The following is a 20,241-nucleotide window of genomic DNA, read 5'->3' as shown; positions in this document are numbered from 1 at the left end:
AATCACTCATAAATATATAAAAATCTAACTTGTGAAAACAAAGACAGTCTGAAGGTCTTTGCACACCAGACGCGTGTTTTTTGCACAAATATATTGCATTTTTTTACGAACCTACTGTTTGTCGATGCACACTTTCACACCAGCAGCGTTATGTCGTTTGGCGAAATTGCGGCTATTATTATTTTTCCAGGACATATCCGACCAATCAGAATGCTTGTTGTTGACACTTCACATACAAAAAAAAAAATCCAACATGGCGGACCGCTTAATTATCTACGTGTCCCAGGCTCAGGTTCTTTTCGACATAAGACATTAAAATTACTACTGACTTGCGTGGCACAAGGTTTTTTTTAGAATGTACATTTTTATTCGTAAAATCACGTCGCTCCTGATGTACAGAGACAGGTGTGTCAAAATGTACCTTTTATTTGTGTCGACTTTGCTGTGCAAAGAGCCGTGAGTTTGTCACTGGCTAAATGAAGCACTTGATTGGTCTTTTAGTAAAGGCGTAACTATAACAGCTCATTCACTGCTGCCAGTGAAAACACTGATAAATGGACTGAAGCTTGTGACGTCCTTTTCTAGTCTTCTGACAACTCAAAGCACTTTTACACCTTCACATTAACACATGGTAGAGGCTGCTGAGTAAAGAGACTATTAGAAGTAACTAATCCCATTCATACACATTCACTTCAGGTAGAGAGACGACCGACTCTACCACTGAGCCACAGCTACATCTGAAGCACATCCAAAACCAAAAAAGGTCAGAAAGTATCTGTATCCACACGACTGTCGTAGACTATGAGAATGATAAAGTGAAACGCTGTGTTCAGGAGTAAATGAAAACTTGGCTCCAGCTCAACCGATCTGTGGATCATTTAGTTGCCTCCAAAGACGGGGGATTGTGTTCTGTTTGCCTTGTATCAATTCATTTCTCCCTCTACCGGCTCGGTAAATGGATCTCTGCAGCAAGGAAATCAATACCGCCTCATAAGTCTGTTTTTGTCTCCTTACTCGAACACGGTGAAGCTTTGTGTGGTAACCTCGGTGTAATGGGGGCAACAAAAGCCAGCTGTGTAACACTGATTAAGAAAAGGAAGACAGATATCATCTGCTGTGAATAATTGTGGAAAGCAAGGCAACACTGGCCATGATTGCGTTGACTTGGAATAGTAAAAACAAGGCTTAACTTGTTCGGATACCTGATCCATTTCAGGGGACCAGTGCTTTTATTTAGGCCATATTTAATCACAGCGGAAAGCTAAATAAATAAGATTATTTCATCTGAAACAATCTCCAAATGGAGCAGTACTGAACGTTTCAATAACAGTCCAGTGGTAAAACATGGCTGAGAGGATTTTAAACCAGGCCAGTGGGGTTGGCACTTATGAAACAGGCCATTAGTCTGCTATAAATGTCCGCCATACTGTCACGCATTTGTCCCAGCTTTTGCACGAGCCATAAATTCAGCAGTCACATCAATCAGAGGCCATAATTAATTGTGCAATTAAGATTCTCATTCCTTGGCAGATATAGCTGCTAATGGATCAGTGACAGTGTGATATGATCATAAAGAGGGGATTTTAATGTACTGTTTAATTGGTCCAAAGTGTTACAACAGAGGCTTCCCAAGCCCATTTGCTCTCCACACTCCTTAGTCATGTTGGATGTATAAAAATATTGTTCACGAAGGGTCACGCAATGATGTAAGGGCAAAGAATGAACAACATTGTTATGGCTCTTGAGCATATGTGACTAATCAGGTCCATATTGTGCGTCAGGTTTTACAAGGAGCGGCTCAGAATTCATGGTGTTGTTCAAAATATGATTAGGGCATAACAGAGTGTATGTATACAGTGTGTGTGTGTGTGTGTGTGTGTGTGTGTGTGTAGGACAGGGGATGAGATTACAGCAGTCATGCTGATACAGCAGCATACCGATGCTGAGGCTAATTCAGCCCAACCTCATTGAGCTCTTTACAATGAAGGATTCCTCATCAACCGTCCTGACTTCACTTCAGCTCAGTGTTCACCTATCAGAGTGTTTATATCAGATTGTACTTTTTGTATTTTAAGTGTATCCCTATTTTAGTTTACTATTTTACCAGATTTTACGCAAAAAGGACGTATGTGTAAGTGTTGGGATTGCTCGAGAAGCGTGACGGCTCTGTGCATCCTCGCCCGTCAACACCCCCCGGCTGAGTTCTGCATCCACAGCACAGAGAGCACAGCCGGACAGCTGGAGAGCCGAGACAAAGGAATTCCTGCAGTGATCAAACAGAACATGCATCTGATGGAATTGAGGGGTCAGGGTGGCTTCACAGCCTGAGATGATTTTTTAAATCTTTACACATCTTGTAAATATGCTAGACAACAGACATAAAGTATCGGTTTCAACCAGTATTTAACATTATCATCCGCCGCACACACACACACACACACACACACACACACACACACACACACAAGAAGATTTGGTCCATGAGAGCACACACCTCCAGTTTGTAGAAACGATTTCACAGTAGTGATAACACAAGATCTCACAGAAACTCACGAGATCAAACGAAAAACAGACTTTATAAAGTCACTTTGTGTCGCTGCTATTATTCCACCAGCTAGTTTTCTTCTTCAATATTCCACTTCGCTCAGGGTATGCAAGTATGCAACATTCCCAATCGTCAGTGGCAGCCTGATCTGACTAATATTGTCATCGTAGCGTTGTATCGCGGACTCTGTTGAATCGTCTGCTACTTTTGCATCTTTTTTTTTTTTTTTACATCTTTCCTGATGAGACGCCCCCACGCCTGTCTGACAGGGATAGTCTCCCGCTTTGGGGGTGTACACATGAACAGAACAGCCAGGTCGGGAGAACGTCCTCCTGAAATGATCCAGATATTTTCAGGAGTGCAGATGTGAATGTGAAGAAAAGATTTGGGTCAGGTTTAAGAAAACGACTTTTTTCGTCAGCAGGTTATGAACGGACATCTTGGAGAGCAGGTGTGAATAGTTCCCGTTAATGAGACTCTTCCTCTTGTTGCTCAGTGACGCTATTTTACTGTGTTTTAAAGCAAAAAGGCGCCGGGAACACAATGTCTGCTCAACAAGGCTGGCTGATGTGGATTGAAGGCTCAGCGTGGCGTTCAGCTGTTAGCGCAAATGGCCGTGCACGCTGGGAGATAAATGCCAACAATAACTAGCATCCAGTGGCTATGTGTAGGGAGTGGGTGGTGTCTCGGCGTGTTCAAAAGCGCTTTAGTGCCTTTCGCTGTTCAGAGGGGAAATTTGAGTGGTCAAAGGCTGGTTTATAATACATTTACCTTCAAGCCTTTGTCAGTGTCGGCAGATGTGTGAATCCCAGGTGAGGCACGTTTGGCTTTAAACACCAACGCCATGTCATTTACATCCATAGGTCGACATTATGTTAAACTTCTTTAACTTCTTCTGTTAACCCTCGTCTCTGTTAAACTGCATGAACTCCTTCACCAATCACTTTTCATAAAACTATAAAGAAACAAGCACTTCCAGATCATTCATTATTTCATCAAAGGACCCAAAAGTGCTGAGTCACTACTTATAATCATGCCTATTATGAGCTTCCAATGAGGTATGTCTGAGAGAGGTATGTCCACCCATTATAAAAAATCATTTTAATGCCAGTAATAATACATTGACCTCAAAATCCAGAGGGGGCAGCATTCCTTATGATTTCCTATCTTTGATATGCTCCAGTCCTGCTGATTAGCTTTAGCAGCAAAGTGACTCAGCATGCAAAGCTGCTGATCAGAACCTCCTGCACGTGACTGGACTCTGGACCGGATTCACTCAGTATGGATTGTGTCTGCTAAAAGCTCTGAATATCGTGCATCTTTTTTCTTGACTTGAAAAAAGCAACACGAGTTTCGTTAAAAACAAAACTTCCTTCCTGAACGGAGCAAACAAGACAAGTCAAAAGAAAATAAAACACTAACACTTGTGTCCTCGTCATGCATAAAGCCTCTAGACTGTCTTAAGGAAGTTGTGTCTTGCACTTTGGATGCATCGGACATGTGGCTGCAGGAGCTGGGGATTGAACTACCAACTGATCCACAGCCGCCCACAATCATACCGAGGTTTGGAGGAATTGTTTTCCTGATCACTCGAAACTTTGCACATGACAACTCTGAGATATATACTGAGCGCAGTTACCACCAACACTCCACAGTCCTTTTTATCTGCCGGTGTCTGTTTGTGAAATAGGCGCATTTTGAAATGATGACATGACACATAGAAAGGAGCAAATTTTCCAAGAATGGCTCGTTTAGCAATATGCAAACAGCAGCACTGCACAGGTCTGCAGTGAAGTTAAGGAGGGATTTAACCCTTCGCGTGTGCTTAATAAATGAGTTGGTGTCTTTTTGGACTTATTTGTGCAGAGTTATAGCAGAACCTAAAGCTGTATAATCCACCTGAGAATCAGGCCCTCTGCATCTCTGCTTTTAAAGGTAGAACACCTGAAGGTCACAGGGTTCATTCTTCCAAATACAGCAGAGAAGCAAAACAGAAAAAATCCCTCTATAAGGAATGTTTGTATGGATGGTGGGAGTTTAGAGAGGAAAAGAGACATGAAAGGGCAGGCTTATTAGTGATGAGTTCAGTGTTTGGTAAAGGTTAAAGCAGCTCTCCCTCTCTGATACAACATAATGTATCTGTCTGAAAATGTCTATTGATATCCTCAGAGTGGAAAGAGACAGGCGGGGTAAATCAGAGAGGCAACGCCCCACTTTGCTCTATATCCATTTAACCTTTTCTCTCCCCAGCAAGAACATATTTATTGAGAGCTACTGCTATTGCTACTGAAAGCGTGTCAAAATACACCCCGACCGTGGTAATTAAAGACGCAGCGCAAACATGCTGGGAGGGTAAATTAATTCCTCCGGGGGCGCGTGCAGCTCGCCTGGCACACAATAAAAGATCCAAACAAAAGGAGACGTGGAGGGATTTTCAGCACTGACATTAAACATCAGCTGGCAAATGTCAAGCAGACAAATAAACGGATCTTCTATTTTCATCTGGAAGGTTGGATCTCCTGCCACTGAGTGTGTGAGTGTGTGTGTGTGTGTGTGTGTGTGTGTGTGTGTGTGTGTGTGTGTGTGCCTACACTTCTTTGACAGATGCCTGCAGATCTCCATTATGACACTCACGCTACAATGTAAAACCTCATTGCATTGTCAATGAGGGAATTACATGAATGACATCACATTAACACTCACCCGTGTGTGTGTGCGTGTGTGTGTGTGTGTGTGTGTGCGCGCTTATGTAAGTGTTGGCACGAGAGTTCATGACGCATGTATGCACACACACACGCTCAGTCACCCATCCAAAGCGTGTGACAGTAAAGGCAATTACCAGCCATGCTTTTCCTCCATGCTTTATTTGCAATAACTGTCATCAGCAGAGCCGCGGCCTCCATATCTGATTTTTATGAACATACTTGTAAGGATTATTGAGATTTGTGAAAGCACTGCCGGGAAATGTGAAGTTGTGCGAGAGAACAAGAAAGATGAAGTAAAGGAGGGAGTAGCAAAATGCTAATCTGCTTCACAGAGCTGTGAAATATTAACCAGCAGTTTCTCTCAGCATGAAGAAACTGGTTAACAAAAAAGACTAAAAGAGAGAAACAGAGAGATGTTTTCAGGATTGTTTTTTTTTCTCATGTCAGGAGGAGCGGGGAGAGAGCATAGCCATCAAACTCTCACAGCACACCACTCATCAGTCGACAGCCCAGGGGGGGAGCTGTGCATTTTTTAACACCCCTGCAGCATCAATCAGCTGCTGCGATGGCTGCAGAGAAGGCTGGAGTCTCCCTCCTGTTAGTGTTAAGAGACACTTATGAGCAACCCACAGGTCAACCATTTGATGCCAACTGCAGCAAATATCACCATCTCCAGCCCACTTTAGGTTGCTTTCATATTTTTTGATTTGAGATTGAACGAGCTTGAAAACTTTACATTTACGACTCCTTGACGACAAGCAGGAATGATAATGAGCCGCTTTGCTAAAATCGAAGGATTACAGAGGAGTAAGAGTCTGAGGCTGCCGTGTTTCTGACTGTAGAGACGGCACATTAGGAGGGTAAAATGTGTCTCCGAGGGCCGTTTCTGCGCAGGTTGAACAGCCTGTACGGCAGGGTTAACAGCCCGGTGCCAGGCTGAGTGTTGAGGGTAGGAGTGCGGCTGGCATCGGGGGCTCCTGGACAGCCAAGGTGCTGTGACACCCGGAGCCTGCTGTCAGAGCGACTGAGCGTGGGCAGGAAGAGGGCAGTAGCCTCACCATCTGTTGCACGACAGCCAAAGTCACCCTGTGTGAAGGCTTGGAGAGCGTACGAGAGCCTCCGTTCATGTGTTTGTGTGGATGTGTCTAAAGTTGTATCTGTGCGTGCTCACACGGACCACGGGAGGGGGCCTCAGTATGTGTGTTTCAAATAGTCAATTCACTGAGTGTTACCACGTTTCTGCTCCTGTCCAGACCTCTGATTGTGCGCGTGTAAGGTTAGCTGTGTACCTAAACAGGTTCAGCCTGAACCTCAGAATCAGAACTGCTTTTATTACCAAACACATTTCCTTACACAAGGACTTTTTCTTGGTTTATTGGTGCGAAAGTAAAAACAGGGCTCAAATAAAAATAACAAAATGCTGTCATTTTGATTTTAAAGGCCTGGAAATGATTGCACATGTTTGAACCAATGTGCTAATGGAAACACACTCGGCAGTAGATTTCCTTGATTCGGTCCATCTGAACTTTTTAAACATTTATCTTGTTTCCCACAGTGCAGTGATGTCTTTAAATGTAACCCCCGTGTTTCATGTTTCACCTCGCCGCCAACGCAACACGGTCAGAAAAACACACGGAAAATAAACCTGATGGAAAATTAGAGACACTTAAATTAAACAAGCTGAAGTTAAATGGAAAATGAGTGCAACAACAATGATGGGTTATAAATGTAAAGTTACCAATTACACCATATTATCACGTTCATTATGTGAGATCGCTGAGTGCTGTAAGATGTTAGACTAATTTGATCAAGCGTTGAGAAATTAACAGAAATCCAAAAAGAAAAGAAAAAAGTTTTTACAGACTCAATTATATGTTTTAAAGGAGCTAAAGAAGGTCGAACAAGTATAATTCATCTCTCTCCTGTCTCACTCCAGAAAGAGTCATTCCACTGTGTTGTAATCAAATGTTGAAGTCCTTCTTTTTCTGAGAAGGATGAAGAAGTTAAAGTAGTTTAAAAGGTCAGCCGGCGGCTGGGTACTGACCACTTCTCGGGGCAGCATGGAGTCCTCTTGGCGAATCACCGACAGTTTCACAGTCCCACCCATGGGTGTTGCTCTGAGCAGGGCCACAACCTCTTCCTGGCTCTTACCGTTCAGATCCACTCCACTAACCTGCACGCACACACACACAAAGAGAATCATAAGCACTCGGATGAAATACACAGATGAAAAGATTCTCACCCACTCAGCGGCAAAACTCAAATCAAAGGGCTCTCTGACTTCAGTGAGGAGAGCTCTGTGGCCTCCATGTAACCTTTATGCAGATTACTCTCAGAGCCAGTTGGAGCTGGATTTAAACACGGGTTATTTCCCCCTAAAGTGAGCACTCGCTGATTTGCACGTCACTCTGATTGAAGTTTAATCAAAATATTGTGCCTTCCAACCACTTTCCCCCCAGCCATTCAAAGCCGGAGCAGAATTGTCATCGCCAAAAGGGAACGCAGAGTGTTTGAAACATTTCAACAAAAGCTCTGTGAGTTTCAATTTTCAAACACAAACCAGATCATCTAAAGAGTCATTAATCTGAGAGACAACATTAAAATAAAAAAAAAACCTCCCAGAACACACTGGCTGAACTCTATTCCATAGTTTCAGAAAGTGCAGCCTCACCTCAAGCAGTTGATCTCCAGCTTTTAATCTTCCGTCTTGGATGGCGGCCCCTCGGGGAAGGATGTTTTTGACATAGATGGGAGCACTGCCACCGATGGGGACGTCTCTGGATGTGATGCTGAACCCGAGACCTTCTGGACCTGGAAACATGGAAACACACACGCTCTATGAATGTTATGTCCTGCTTTGTAAAGACTCCAGAAATTAAAGGTTTCATCATCAACTGTCCAGCTCCCAGCTCTAAAGTCGTGTTGATTGATTGTCAGTGTGCTGTCCTCACAATACGTGTCTGTATACTGCTAGACAGCCAGCGAACCAAAAAGAAAAACTCCAGAGACAAGGCTTGCTTTTCTTGCTTTGGTGAAGCTTTCTTGTAATCTCTTACATGCGTGTGAAAGTACATGAGAGAGTGTGTGCGTGCGAGTGTGGTAACTGTAACATACAGAAAAAAGGACAATCACCATCTATTCTTACATGCTAACATGCTAACACAATTAGCCGGTCAATGCACATTAAACAGTGACTGCAACATTAAGTGGCAAACATAATAAAGTAATATTTAACAACAATTTGTGACATCTAGGTAAGTGCTTTGGACACGTAGATACTTACAAAGACGAACATTTCCAACGGCTCAAACGTTTAGAACAACACAGCGTGTTTATGAGACCTTTTCAGACTGTTTCTGCGCGTGCAGACTAACGTCTACCGCGCGAAAAAACACCAAAGATTGTCTATGCGCGAAAAGAGCGCTCACTCGGAAGTAACCAAAATCGATCCTCACAATTTTTACAAATATCTTTTTAACACTTTTGAAATAGCTTTTTAACTAACTGTAACCTTATGAAATTATAAATGTCTTTAACCGAAGACATGACAGTCAGCCAACATGCTCTCATGTTCTTCAAGCACAGAAATATTACAGTCATTGTACAGATTTATGGCCTGACTGAAGCTGTAGAGCGCTGAAGGTGACATAAATAACGTGCATGTGCTTACTGTATGTTTGGTAAAGTGTAGCAGCGCCTCATAGGAGCTCATAAATGTCAACAACACAAGATTTGTTTCTCCAGGTAAATACACATGTAGTAACCATCATTTCCTTACATTCATTTTTAGGACATTTTTGGGGGGATTATTTTGGTCCTGTTGCATTTTAAAGAACATATTGTATTAAATTATGTAGATAAATTATGTATTTGTTTAGATACGTTATTAATCCCCAAGGATAATATTCTGGATTAAACTCAGGGCCACAAACAGGACCTGTGGACATGCATTAACAGAGAGATGTCCCAGTACACGCTGCTATGACGGGAGTGTACCAAAGCTGTTGGGGGTTTGGTGCCTTGCTCAAGGGCAGTACCTCAGCTCTACTCTGGATGTGCTCTGGCACCTCTCCAGCGACCAGACCAATTTCCATATTTTGGTCTGTAATGGGAAGCGGTGACCCAGTCCTCCAGTGCCTCTCAGCGAGAAGAATGCTGGCTTGAATCCCTGTCGAACAGTGTGGAGTTTGCATGTTCTCTCTGTGCATGCTCACCACCTGTTAGGTTGATTGGTAACTCTAAATATGCCTGTATGTGTGGATGTACCCTGTCTCCTGTCTGATGACAGCTGAGATCGGCTTCCGAACGGGAAAAGCGATATAGATGATGGATGGAGATTTGGTTCCTTTGAACAGTTATCTTCCTAATAACCAATAATACCTGTAATTTACATATATGTAAATTTAACCCTAAATAAGAACCCTAAAAAAATGTGAGAGCAGCGAGAGAGAGCTTAAAAAAATCAGCCTGATTCCTGAAACCTTTGCTGAGAGATGCTGTCAATGACTTTACATGCAGCAGGAACATGAGAAACCACTGCAGGGATCAAACGCTGGTTTTCCATACAAACATATTGACTTCCATCCTGAGCCATCAGGGTGTGTCTCACTCGAGACTTTTAGGAAGTTAAAATGCCCCTAACTCTTAATATAGCACCAATGCTATAAACCAAAATTGAGTGTTTATGATGCGTGCATGCGGACTGCAGAGCCGCTCGCACGAGTCACGCTCGGATTAAAGACCAGTTATGGACCAGAATAAGCAGAGAGAAGTGGATGACATCCAGTTTAAAAGCATCACCAAACAGCTGGTTTCTAAATCCTCCATTCACCACGTGCCAGATGTTTGAACAACAAACATGTTCAGACTCTTTTAAACATCGGCCAGGTCAGGAGGTCGTGTTCAGACCCGGTCTGGTCTGAGTATCCTGCTGCATCATAAAGACAGTTTAAAGTTTGTTCTCTTGATCTGTCAGTAAATGTTTCTTTGTATTTGGTACATTTTTAGTAGGAACATGGACCTTCTTGTTCACGCATCCTCTCCTCTCACTCAGTGGCCGATCATGGTGTCTCAGTATAAACCACCCTGAAGCCCAGGAAGCATTTTTAATAAAATGCATCTTTATTATGAGACAGCACACAAATCAATGAAGTTTCTTATTTGTACATTTTTGAGCCGATGAGTCCAACTTTCCTCAAACCAAGAACAATTTAAATCTGTGACAGAAACTATGGTGATAATGACAGGTGGAGAAACACAACCCCAAAGCTACAATGTTTCTGCTTTTTTAGTTTTTACTTTCAGCAGAACAATTCTACTAAGTCTCGTAGAAGTTAAACCCAGAAAGCATATGAAGACAAGGACCAAGTTCAACAAAAGATGATTTATAAAATGTAAAATCATTTGCTAAGGAATGACACACATTTCAAATAAGAAGGAAAGAGCCGATCAAAGAGTGCCTGAAAAATCTAAAGACAAATGTAGACGAGTCAGCACGGATCCTGTAATCCTGTGAGAGTTCATTTCTTTCTGATTAGAAAATAAACAGTTCAAACATGACTATATAGCATTTGTCTGTCAGAAGCAGATGAGTTAAAATATCATGATGAAAAATGATGCAATAGGCATCAAAAGATGAAATTTCACTAATATTAAACGTGATAACCATCTTAAATATTTGAGTCAAACTTTTTCACCCATGCCCTAAGCTACGACATTAAAGGTGCAGTCTTTAAAGTCGGGTACGCACATCTCAGTAAAACATGTTGCAGCTACAATGAAAGAGTGAAGGAGGAGATCAGGTGTAAAACCCTTTAAAAATCACTGCACACGTGCAGAGAGTGACATCATCCAGAGGACAAGTGAAAGCTGTAAACCCGTCCCCAGGCAAGAAGCAAGCCAGCGCCTTGTTTGAGCAGACAGGCGCCATGTTAAGTGTCGTGTATCTGACTGCAGTCAGCTTAGACCACGGCTAAAATGTTCACTTTCCTCAACCTCCACACAACACAGAGCATCGTGGGTCAAACAGCCAACAGTGCTGACAGCTCAGAATATAACAGCATGTTACAGCAGAGTGAATTGTTGACATGTATTTGGAAGTCCAAACACGACAATCGAGCATATTTACAGTCTTCACTTTGTGCATCGGTACGCAGCTCCTGCCTTCTAAAGTGCAGGGAGAGAGGTGAGACTAAATCCAGCAGCTGAACGTCTGCTCTCTGAAGCCATTTGCTTTCGGTTTTAAGTCTGACCTTTAAGGTTCATCAAATGAATATGAATTGCAGGTCTGGAGGAAGTAGGCAAACACAATAACAAATACATAAGAGGATCTGAGACCTGACCTTTCCTGCTGACCAGAACTGAATTTGTCAAATAAAAGCAAGAAATGGTTTCAAATGTCAGCCGGGGAACGAGCCAAATCAAATGAATTCTTTTTGTCTTTTTTTTTTAAGAATATTTAAAGATTCAATAGGCCCTGCTGCAAAATGCCATCGGATGAGTCATTAAAACAGAGTTCAGAGAGATGTATTCCACCATGCATAACCTAGCCGTCGGCGTTTCAAGCAGCCAAGTGATAAAGTCGCGTTGTGCGGTTTCAGAGGAGGCTTTCGGATGGCAACAGCAGTGATTAGTATTCATGTCAAAAAGTAGCTGCTCATTTCACAGAGCTGTCAGCACCTCTGATGGTTCATCGTGACCTACTTTCTCCCCAGTATGTCTCTCTAACAGTCTGTCGAACTGTCGTAGCGCTGACAGTGATGGTGTTGATGAACAAGAAACACAAAGAAAGAGAGAGAGAGAGAGCGAGAGAGAGAGAGAGAGAGAGAGAGAGAGAGAGAGAGAGAGAGAGAGAGAGGGGAGTGTGGATGGCAACTTTCTCATGGATGCTTCTGCACACAAACAAACTTGTGGGAAGGTGATAAAGAGGTTGCTTATGAAGTGAAAAAGTTGAGCTGTTGAGGATAATGATGCGCTATGATCTCTCCATCAATGCAGCATGATAACTAAGCAGGCAGGACTAGCTGGCGTGGCTTATGTTGAATGTTAAATCTGCAAAGTTTGTCTTCACAAAGGACAAACTTTAAATTGAAGCTTAACACATGCATCGCAATCAGCTCCCTACTCGGCCCGATTTCAACACCAAACATGAAACTGTAAAGACAGAACAGCAACAGAGGGCAGGTGTGAATAATCCCACAAGTTATGTTATTCTACAAATCTAGAATTTATTTAGCAGACGCTTTCATCCAAACAGAACACCATCAGAGATGAGTGCCAGGCAAGCAAGGATCTCAAGAGGAGACAACGTAGAACAGCTGATTGGACACACGGGTGCTGACATGCAGGAAGTGATCAATGGCAGAGCACAACAATCGACAGCTGTTCTTCAGAGTTCTAGTCAGCATCCTAAATATCCTCATCATCATCAGTATGATTGAGTGTTAGGTTTTTCGTAAAGAGTTGGGTCTTTAGCTTTTTCTTAAAGGTGCAAAGGGACTCTACAGATCGATTGGTAGCACTTTCCACCACCAGGGGCGACATAGGAGACAAGTCTCGTTTGAAGACGATGGACCTTGTTGTGACGTTTGGTTGGTCATGGCATGACAGATGATGCTGTTCGTGTATTATACAGTGTCAGAGTCTGTGGCTCTTCTAAATCCTCAACATCCGTTCATTTGCCCCCCCCCCGAGTCCGTCTCCTCTCCGCTAGCATCCCTGCAGCCTAATGAGCAGAATCAAACTCCTGCCCATTGTAAGATCTCGTCATTAACGGACTCCAATCAGGCAATTAGCAGAATGCATCTCTAATAGGCCTGCAGTAATTAACCACTGACGTCTTTATTTTGGGGTAACAGAAGACCAGGATAAAAGTAATTGTATCCCTTCCTGGATTAGTTGGAATCCTGGCTCCGATAAGCCAATTAAACTGCAAACATGAGGAGAGGCTGAGGCACATTACAATGACTTAATGGGGTGCGTATGTCCTTTTTTTTCGACTGCAATACTTGATTAAGGCACTCTTGTTAATTTGCCATGCAAGATCTGCTTCCCGCCACTCAGAGCTCAGAGCCACTCAGACTGAGTCACAACAAATACAACCAAACTGCTGAGGCTCTTTTAAAGGTACATCATCAGTGATGAAGGCTGATGGTGAGTCCACGGACACAGACAGACATTTTCTCTGTTAACTTCATTAATAAAGAACATTTCCAACCCAACAACATTTGGATAATGATGGGACTCCTTTTAGAGGCTTAAAGCTCAGAAGTAGAGCGTATTTATTCTGATAAGCTCATTAAATAATGAGCACAAATATAAGAAGCCATTTCTGTTATTTGAGAAAAATTATTCTTTGGAGAGTTGAATTAGAGAAGCAGCTAAAAAGCTTTTTTCATTACTGTGCCCCTCTCCTAAAAATGTTGTTTCCAGCTACAGTAATTACCCTCAGACAAGACAAAAATATGTCGGTACAGAGTTCTTCTATCAGTGTCGTGTTTATTAAGCGATAACCTTGTAACTGAAAAATGCACCATGATGCATCTTGACTTTATGTTTATTAAAGATATTAATCTAATGTTGCATCCACAAAATACACTTTCTTGAATTCCATTATTTGATTTATTGAAACCGATTATCTGACCAAACTTGAACATGATGTTATCTGTTGCAACAGTGGAGTATTTTACACATGGAACAATTTCCATGAATATGTGATGTGTGATCGTCTTCATCTTCATTGACCGAGCGAGGAGTAAATAAGCTAACAGACAAACTAACAAACAAAAACATCACCAATATAAATAACAGAAAGCTGTACCAATGTCTCCACAGAGATGCTGAATGAATGGCCGATATTTTCTCATCCTCTGATCACTGAAGGCGCTTTTAAACCGCAGGTCACACCGACACATTCACACACTGCAGTGATGAATCCAGTCATTCCAGCACTCTGTATTTTATGGACCTTATACACATTTATAAGCCGCAGACGGAGCAGTTTGGTGTTAAGCATCTCGTCCAAGTGACACATCGTCACGTAGCTGCAGGAGCTGGGAATCAAACCCCCAACCTACCAGTTGAGAGACGATCGACTCCAAACTAAGCCACAGAATGGTATTTCTTTATTTGGCATACACATTTTTTTAATATCCACCCTCGGCTTGTACACACACACACACACACACACACACACGCACGCACACACACACACACGCACACACGCACACACACACACACACACACACACACACACACACACACACACACACACACACACACACACACACAGCACAGAAAGTGTAAACTCATCTTTAACATTAAGCTCACTTGCTTTAGTCAAACAAGGTGTTTATAGTTGTATAGTAGTTTCTTAATAAAAAATAAAAAAGTCCAAAGTATTCCTGGGTTATCAGTAGTCCATGAAGTATTGTGGTCTGCTGGCACCATTCTCTCTCTGGATCTCCACAGTGAGCTTTACTCAAATGAAAGGCTTGTGCACAGAAGGACGTCAAACTTTTACTGAATTATGAACTAAGAAAAAATCTAGTTTTGCACCGCTGCCAAAAGTTGAACATGAAGTCGTCGGTCTGCTGGCAGCATCGGGGGAACAACGCCAAACATCTTAAAGCAGCTTGTCACTGCATTTCCCCCGAGCGCGTTGCATTTAGCCTGCACTGCTGCCCTTGCTCGCTGCACATTTCCCTGAAGCTCACTGCTCCGGCCTCGGTGCCAGCTTTCAACCAAACATCTGCTCCCGACATGCAGTGAAATGAGGGGGAGTTTGTTTCATAACCAACTTTTCTTCAAATCGTATTCAGACATTAAAGTGATGAAAATGAGTCTGGCAGGAAACTGACCGCAGTGGTTGGCTTAGAGCTTGAACAGATCCAGAATCAAAGGCCTGTCCAACTCAGCAAACAATCAAACCTCAAATCGAAGCAGTCTAACGCTTCAACTCTTCTCCGGCGCTCTAAAGGCACTCAGAGAACTTTTTTAAAGAGGTGGATTTTGACCACTTTGACATTGACTGAAGGTGAAGAGAAACATGGGGAAGTGTATTTTGTGTAATATGTGACCTTCAAAGTTGTTTCATGAAGAGTGACACTCTGAACGCGTGTGGTTGTGTACTTACCTTTCTTGAGCTGGATGTTGAATCTGCGGCCTTTGTTCTTCAGGTAGGAGCTGTTGGACGGGTTCGAGCTCACCCTGCGCTGCAGGGACGGGGAGGGGGCGGACGCGGTCCTGGTGACCATGGTGTACCGCCGACCTGGCTCCGGGGTGCTTCCTGATAGAGGTCCATGGTGGCTGCAGAGCAAGACAGAAGCCACAGTTAAACTAACACGGATAGACCATCAACACAAAGAGTCACCAGGACATAAAATCAAAACTTTAGATATTTTTAAAACAACCGAATGGCAACCAAAGTTTACAACAACAGATCTGATTGTGCTGATTTGTGACTTGCCAGTGTCAGCTGTTTTCTAGCCTTCAGTAGCTGTAGCACGTCTATCTGCAGTATAGGTCGTTGACAACAAACAAACAGACGATTCATGGATGTGTACATTAGATATGGACTGGATGTAAAAATGTTCTTTGAAGCAGGTGATAGGTAAAGTAGTCTTCAGGATCTCAGGTTGAGAATCGACGTTCTCTTTTTAATGTGAAGCTTTAATACTCTCTTTAAAACTTCTGAAGTTGAATTCATTTGTCTGCTGTCATTATAAGCGAATCATGTTCAGTGGAAACACTGTCAAACTAATTATCTGCAAACATTTGAACTTCTGTTTTATTTTCCAATAAAAACGGTCGGACAAAAGGGCAACTGTCTTAACTACGTCTGACATTCAAACCCTGAGCAGGATGTCTTCAACGGTAATTCTGTTAATTTTCTATATCAATGAAATAGCTGCATTAAAACAAATGTGTGTCCACTTTAAGTGTTTTAATGTCACAGACAGGCTCACATTGATGTCTGACAACATTACAGAAAACTTTTGTTTACAGAGGAGAGAACATTTGTTCATCACTCGGACTTATTCGACCAAAACAGAAAATCAGCAACGTAATGTCTGATGAATAAAAGTCTGTCACTGTTTGGATTCTTACTGAAATGTTGTCAGACACTAGAAAACTTATTTAAGTCTTCAGTGATCTAAAAAAAACACTAGTTCAGGTGTCCATAATGTATCAAGCATGCATTTGCAAGGAAGATTATATTGCAGCCATGTCAGGCTTCATGGATCACATGTTCCTTATAAGACAATGTAAGGCTCCAACAGGATGAAAAACCTACTTGTGGTTTAGGCCTGGTGGTGGTCCAGATCTGGACGTCCGTGACCCAGCCATGCTGGACCTGTCCCCCACCTGCTGGGAGTCCGTGCTGAAGCGGACTCTGTTGGACTGAGGCGGGCTGAGCTCGCTCTGGGCCAGGAACTCGTACTGCCTCTTCATGGATGCCGGGACCACGTGGAAGAGGATGAGCCGGCCGCGCATGGCCTGCTTGAAAATGTTCTGTGCTCTGCAGGAGATACGGGGGAAACGAGAAGGGGAGGTCGTGCAGACAGAAATGAATTAGTTTTATGATAAGAGATACAAGGACAATAGTGTACTATCATAGCTCGACAGATGCAGCGGGATAAGAAAGGCTGTGCGCTGCTATATGTTGAGGTAAGATAGGGAGAGCTGAGGCTAGCATTGCTAATGGCAGGGCTGCTCAGCACGTAATGCTAAGGACAGAAATTACATTATCTATAATTACCAGCATCAAGGCAGGACAGAGATAAGACAGTGGGTCAGTCAGGAAATATTCTATGTTGTGCATTTCATCGAAATATACTGTAAGAGAATAATCTCAATCTTCCTAGAGTGTTATAGTCTGTGTGTGTGTGTGTGTGTGTGTGTGTGTGCGTGTGTGTGTGTGTGTGTGTGTGTGTGGTAAGAAATAAATGGACATGAGTTGATTGAACAATCAGCAGAATTGATGAATCATGCATTAAGGAAACTTTCCAAGCAATGAGCTTCCAAAGTAAGCGGACACACATTTCGCTCCTTACACACAGCATTATTAAAAACACACACACACACACACGCACACACACAGAGCCAAGTTTTGGGGCCAAATAAGCCGAGACAAGAGCTCGACATCATTCCCATGCTGCAGGAATTGTTTAGTCTGGTTGCTGGTGGCACTTAGCATATAGATGGACTGGCCAGGAGCAAGCTTCTGCAGCACGAGGGGCCCGAGAAGTGTACGATGTCTGGATCCCAACAATCCCACCTCCTGTTTCCAGACCCACATCACCATGCCATGAACGCCACGCTGATTCTATGCACATGATAGCCACTTTTGCTTGAATTCAAGCCGTGTCACAGCGGCGAGGTGTGCACGCCGTATCAAGCCACTCCTGCAGGGTTTGGTCCCTCCCATCTTTATTCTGATGGTAATCATTCACATGTGCAGACTGAGGGACAACTACTAAATATATGTGTGTGCTTGTGTGTGTGCTTGATTGTACGCAAATGCTCCCACCTGCACATATACAGTGCCATCACTCTAGTAATCAGGCTCCACGCGGGCCTGATTGAATAATAAATCAGCCCATCAATGCATCATTACATTCAGTTAGATGAAGCGCCTCAAAATATTTACCCATGCAAAACAATCCAAAGAGATTAACTATCACTTTAAATTGTCACTCTGCATGAAGCACAATCACGGGTGTGTGTGTGTGTGTGTGTGTGTGTGTGTGTGTGTGTGTGTGTGTGTGTGTGTTTGAGGGACACAGTGGAGGAAAGTTGAGCTCCTTCACCTAATTTTCATGCAGAATCACAAACATCATTCAGCATTCGGATGCTGCTGAGGAGTGTGTGTTTGGTCGGGGAGCGTGAGTGTGAGTGCAGAATGTACAAAACATCCCTCCCTGGTGGATTTGGTTTGTAAGCTTCTTTCACAGTAGAAAGGGCTTGGAAGGGGATCGGGATGTTTACTAATGACACTAGCATCTTTTGCACAAAGGGAGAAAAAAAAAAAGATTGTTGAAACCTCGGTGGCTTCGTTCACAGCTTGGTGAAGATATGAACATAATGCGGTAAGGTAACCGTGATAGTCAGGAGTTTTACATGCTGACGACGAGCTTCTCTTATCTTTGGAAATGTCAGCCATGTTTTTTTCCTTTAAACACATTTTGACGACGACAGAACTGTCGAAGAAAAGTACAAAAATCTGACTCTACACCTTCGTGCAGAAGACTTGCAAAATTGATTTCTGCCAAACATTCAGCGCGGTGGCTCTAAGCCTGCTCGTCCAATCCAGTCCGACTGTAAGTTCGACCCTTCTTAACATGAATTGGGGCCATATTTCCTCCCGCAGAGCAGAAGATGATAAGAGAGGGAGAGCAAAGCAGACCACCGTACACTGCCTCCAGGATCCAGCAAAGAGGAGAAGCAATCTACTATTCCTCCGCCTGACACACACACACACACACACACACACACACACACACACACACACACATAATACATTATAGCTCATTGTTAGCTTGGCTGTAGGTGTGAGCGCACTGAGCCTGTGCACAGATGTGTGGGAGTGCATACATTCAGACAGTGAGGGTGAAGTGTGGGTTGGGATAAGTGGAGGAGGGGAAAGTCCCCTGGTTTATATCTTCTTTCCACTTTAGGAAATGAAGAGGGAGCGATGAATCGATGGGGATGGAGTGAGGGAAGGTGTGTAGGTGGTTTAGGATCAGAGGGTGAAGCGCTGGTGAAGGACCGCAGGTCACTGAGTACTATTAGAGCGAGGCCGACAAAGACAGTAATGTGTCTGTTTTATTGTGCTGCTGTGAGGGTGCCATGTTTGGGCTCCACTTATCAACAGTGACACTATTTACTGTCACTGAACATCAAGTCTAACACAAAGGGGACACGCAGGGATGCTTTACAAACACAATCAAACCCTCATGCTGTTCAATGCAGAAAACAGGGAAAGAGTGTACTGAAATAAACGAGTGGCAGTAGGAATGAAGGGTTCATAAAAAGAACAGAAAACACATTAATAACCCTCAAGCTGGGGGGGGCACATTTTGAGCTTACTGTTCAAAGCGAAGGTGTCGAATGTCTCCCTGATTAATTCTGACGATGCAGTCGTTCTCCTGGAAGAGTCGCTCCTGCTCGGCTTTGCCCCCGCGCTCCAGACGCTTCACGAGCAAGCCCTGAGTCCTGGAAATGATCAAACGACACGTTACAGGTAAAGAACGGTATGCAGACACATACTGTGGCAATTACAGCACGCACAGTCACATATCAATATACTGCACAGCAGGCTGGGAGCTCCATTGTCTCCTGCATCCTTGCATTTGGAAATGACAGTGCAGAGAAGTAATAGAGGGAGAGAGGAGAAAAAGATTTTTTTAAGGTGATTAGTTTTCAAACAAGAATGAATAAAACCTGGTAGCAGGCAGAGTTCTTATTGTATGGCCTGTAGTAGAAGTGTTAACATCATGTTCATAACGTAGGGTTTGCTGTGGCTCAGTTAGAGGCCTCCTCATCTCACCTGGGAGGTCAAGGCTTCAATCCCCAGATCCAAATCATATAGTTTTAACTTGTGAAATTCTCCACCAGATTTAGGAGAAAGTTAAGTTTAAACTGGCGGACAGGACCCCCCCCCCCCCCCCCCCCCCCCCCCCAACACACACACACACACACACACACACACACACACACACACACACACACACACCCCGCCAGTGGCTCCATTCTCTTTCTCTCACCCAAACATAAATTTAAAAAAAAGTTTACGAAGCACCTTATGCTCCTTCGTAATATCTGGCAGGTTTGAGTGTTGCACTGTCACCAAAAGTTAACTTCTCAAAGTCTGACTGTGGATACAGAACCTGTATTTCCCTGCAGGCAGGAGAAGCATTACCAACTAAATTTTAAGCCTCTGTCCGTCCCTATGTCCTGCTCTCCACCTCCCTGCCTGCCTGTTTGCAGGTT

General features: G+C 43.3%; 1 protein-coding gene across 4 annotated transcripts in view; it reads right to left on the bottom strand.

Moving 5' to 3' along the window:
- The window catches only part of pard3aa (par-3 family cell polarity regulator alpha, a), a 354,935-nt gene that overhangs the window by 160,972 nt on the left and 173,722 nt on the right, over nt 1-20,241 (bottom strand). For all 4 annotated transcript variants that reach the window (XM_079361704.1, XM_079361705.1, XM_079361706.1 and 1 more), the window contains 5 exons: nt 19,339-19,464; nt 16,544-16,768; nt 15,383-15,555; nt 7,922-8,061; nt 7,295-7,423 (listed from right to left, as the gene is read on the bottom strand). In XM_079361704.1, coding sequence (XP_079217830.1) covers nt 7,295-7,423; nt 7,922-8,061; nt 15,383-15,555; nt 16,544-16,768; nt 19,339-19,464 — 793 coding nt within the window. The remainder of the gene's footprint in view (nt 1-7,294; nt 7,424-7,921; nt 8,062-15,382; nt 15,556-16,543; nt 16,769-19,338; nt 19,465-20,241) is intronic.

Source organism: Symphodus melops (genome assembly GCF_947650265.1).
Source record: "Symphodus melops genome assembly, chromosome: 14".
NCBI lineage: Eukaryota > Metazoa > Chordata > Actinopteri > Labriformes > Labridae > Symphodus > Symphodus melops.
This window is presented reverse-complemented; position numbering and strand designations above follow the sequence as displayed.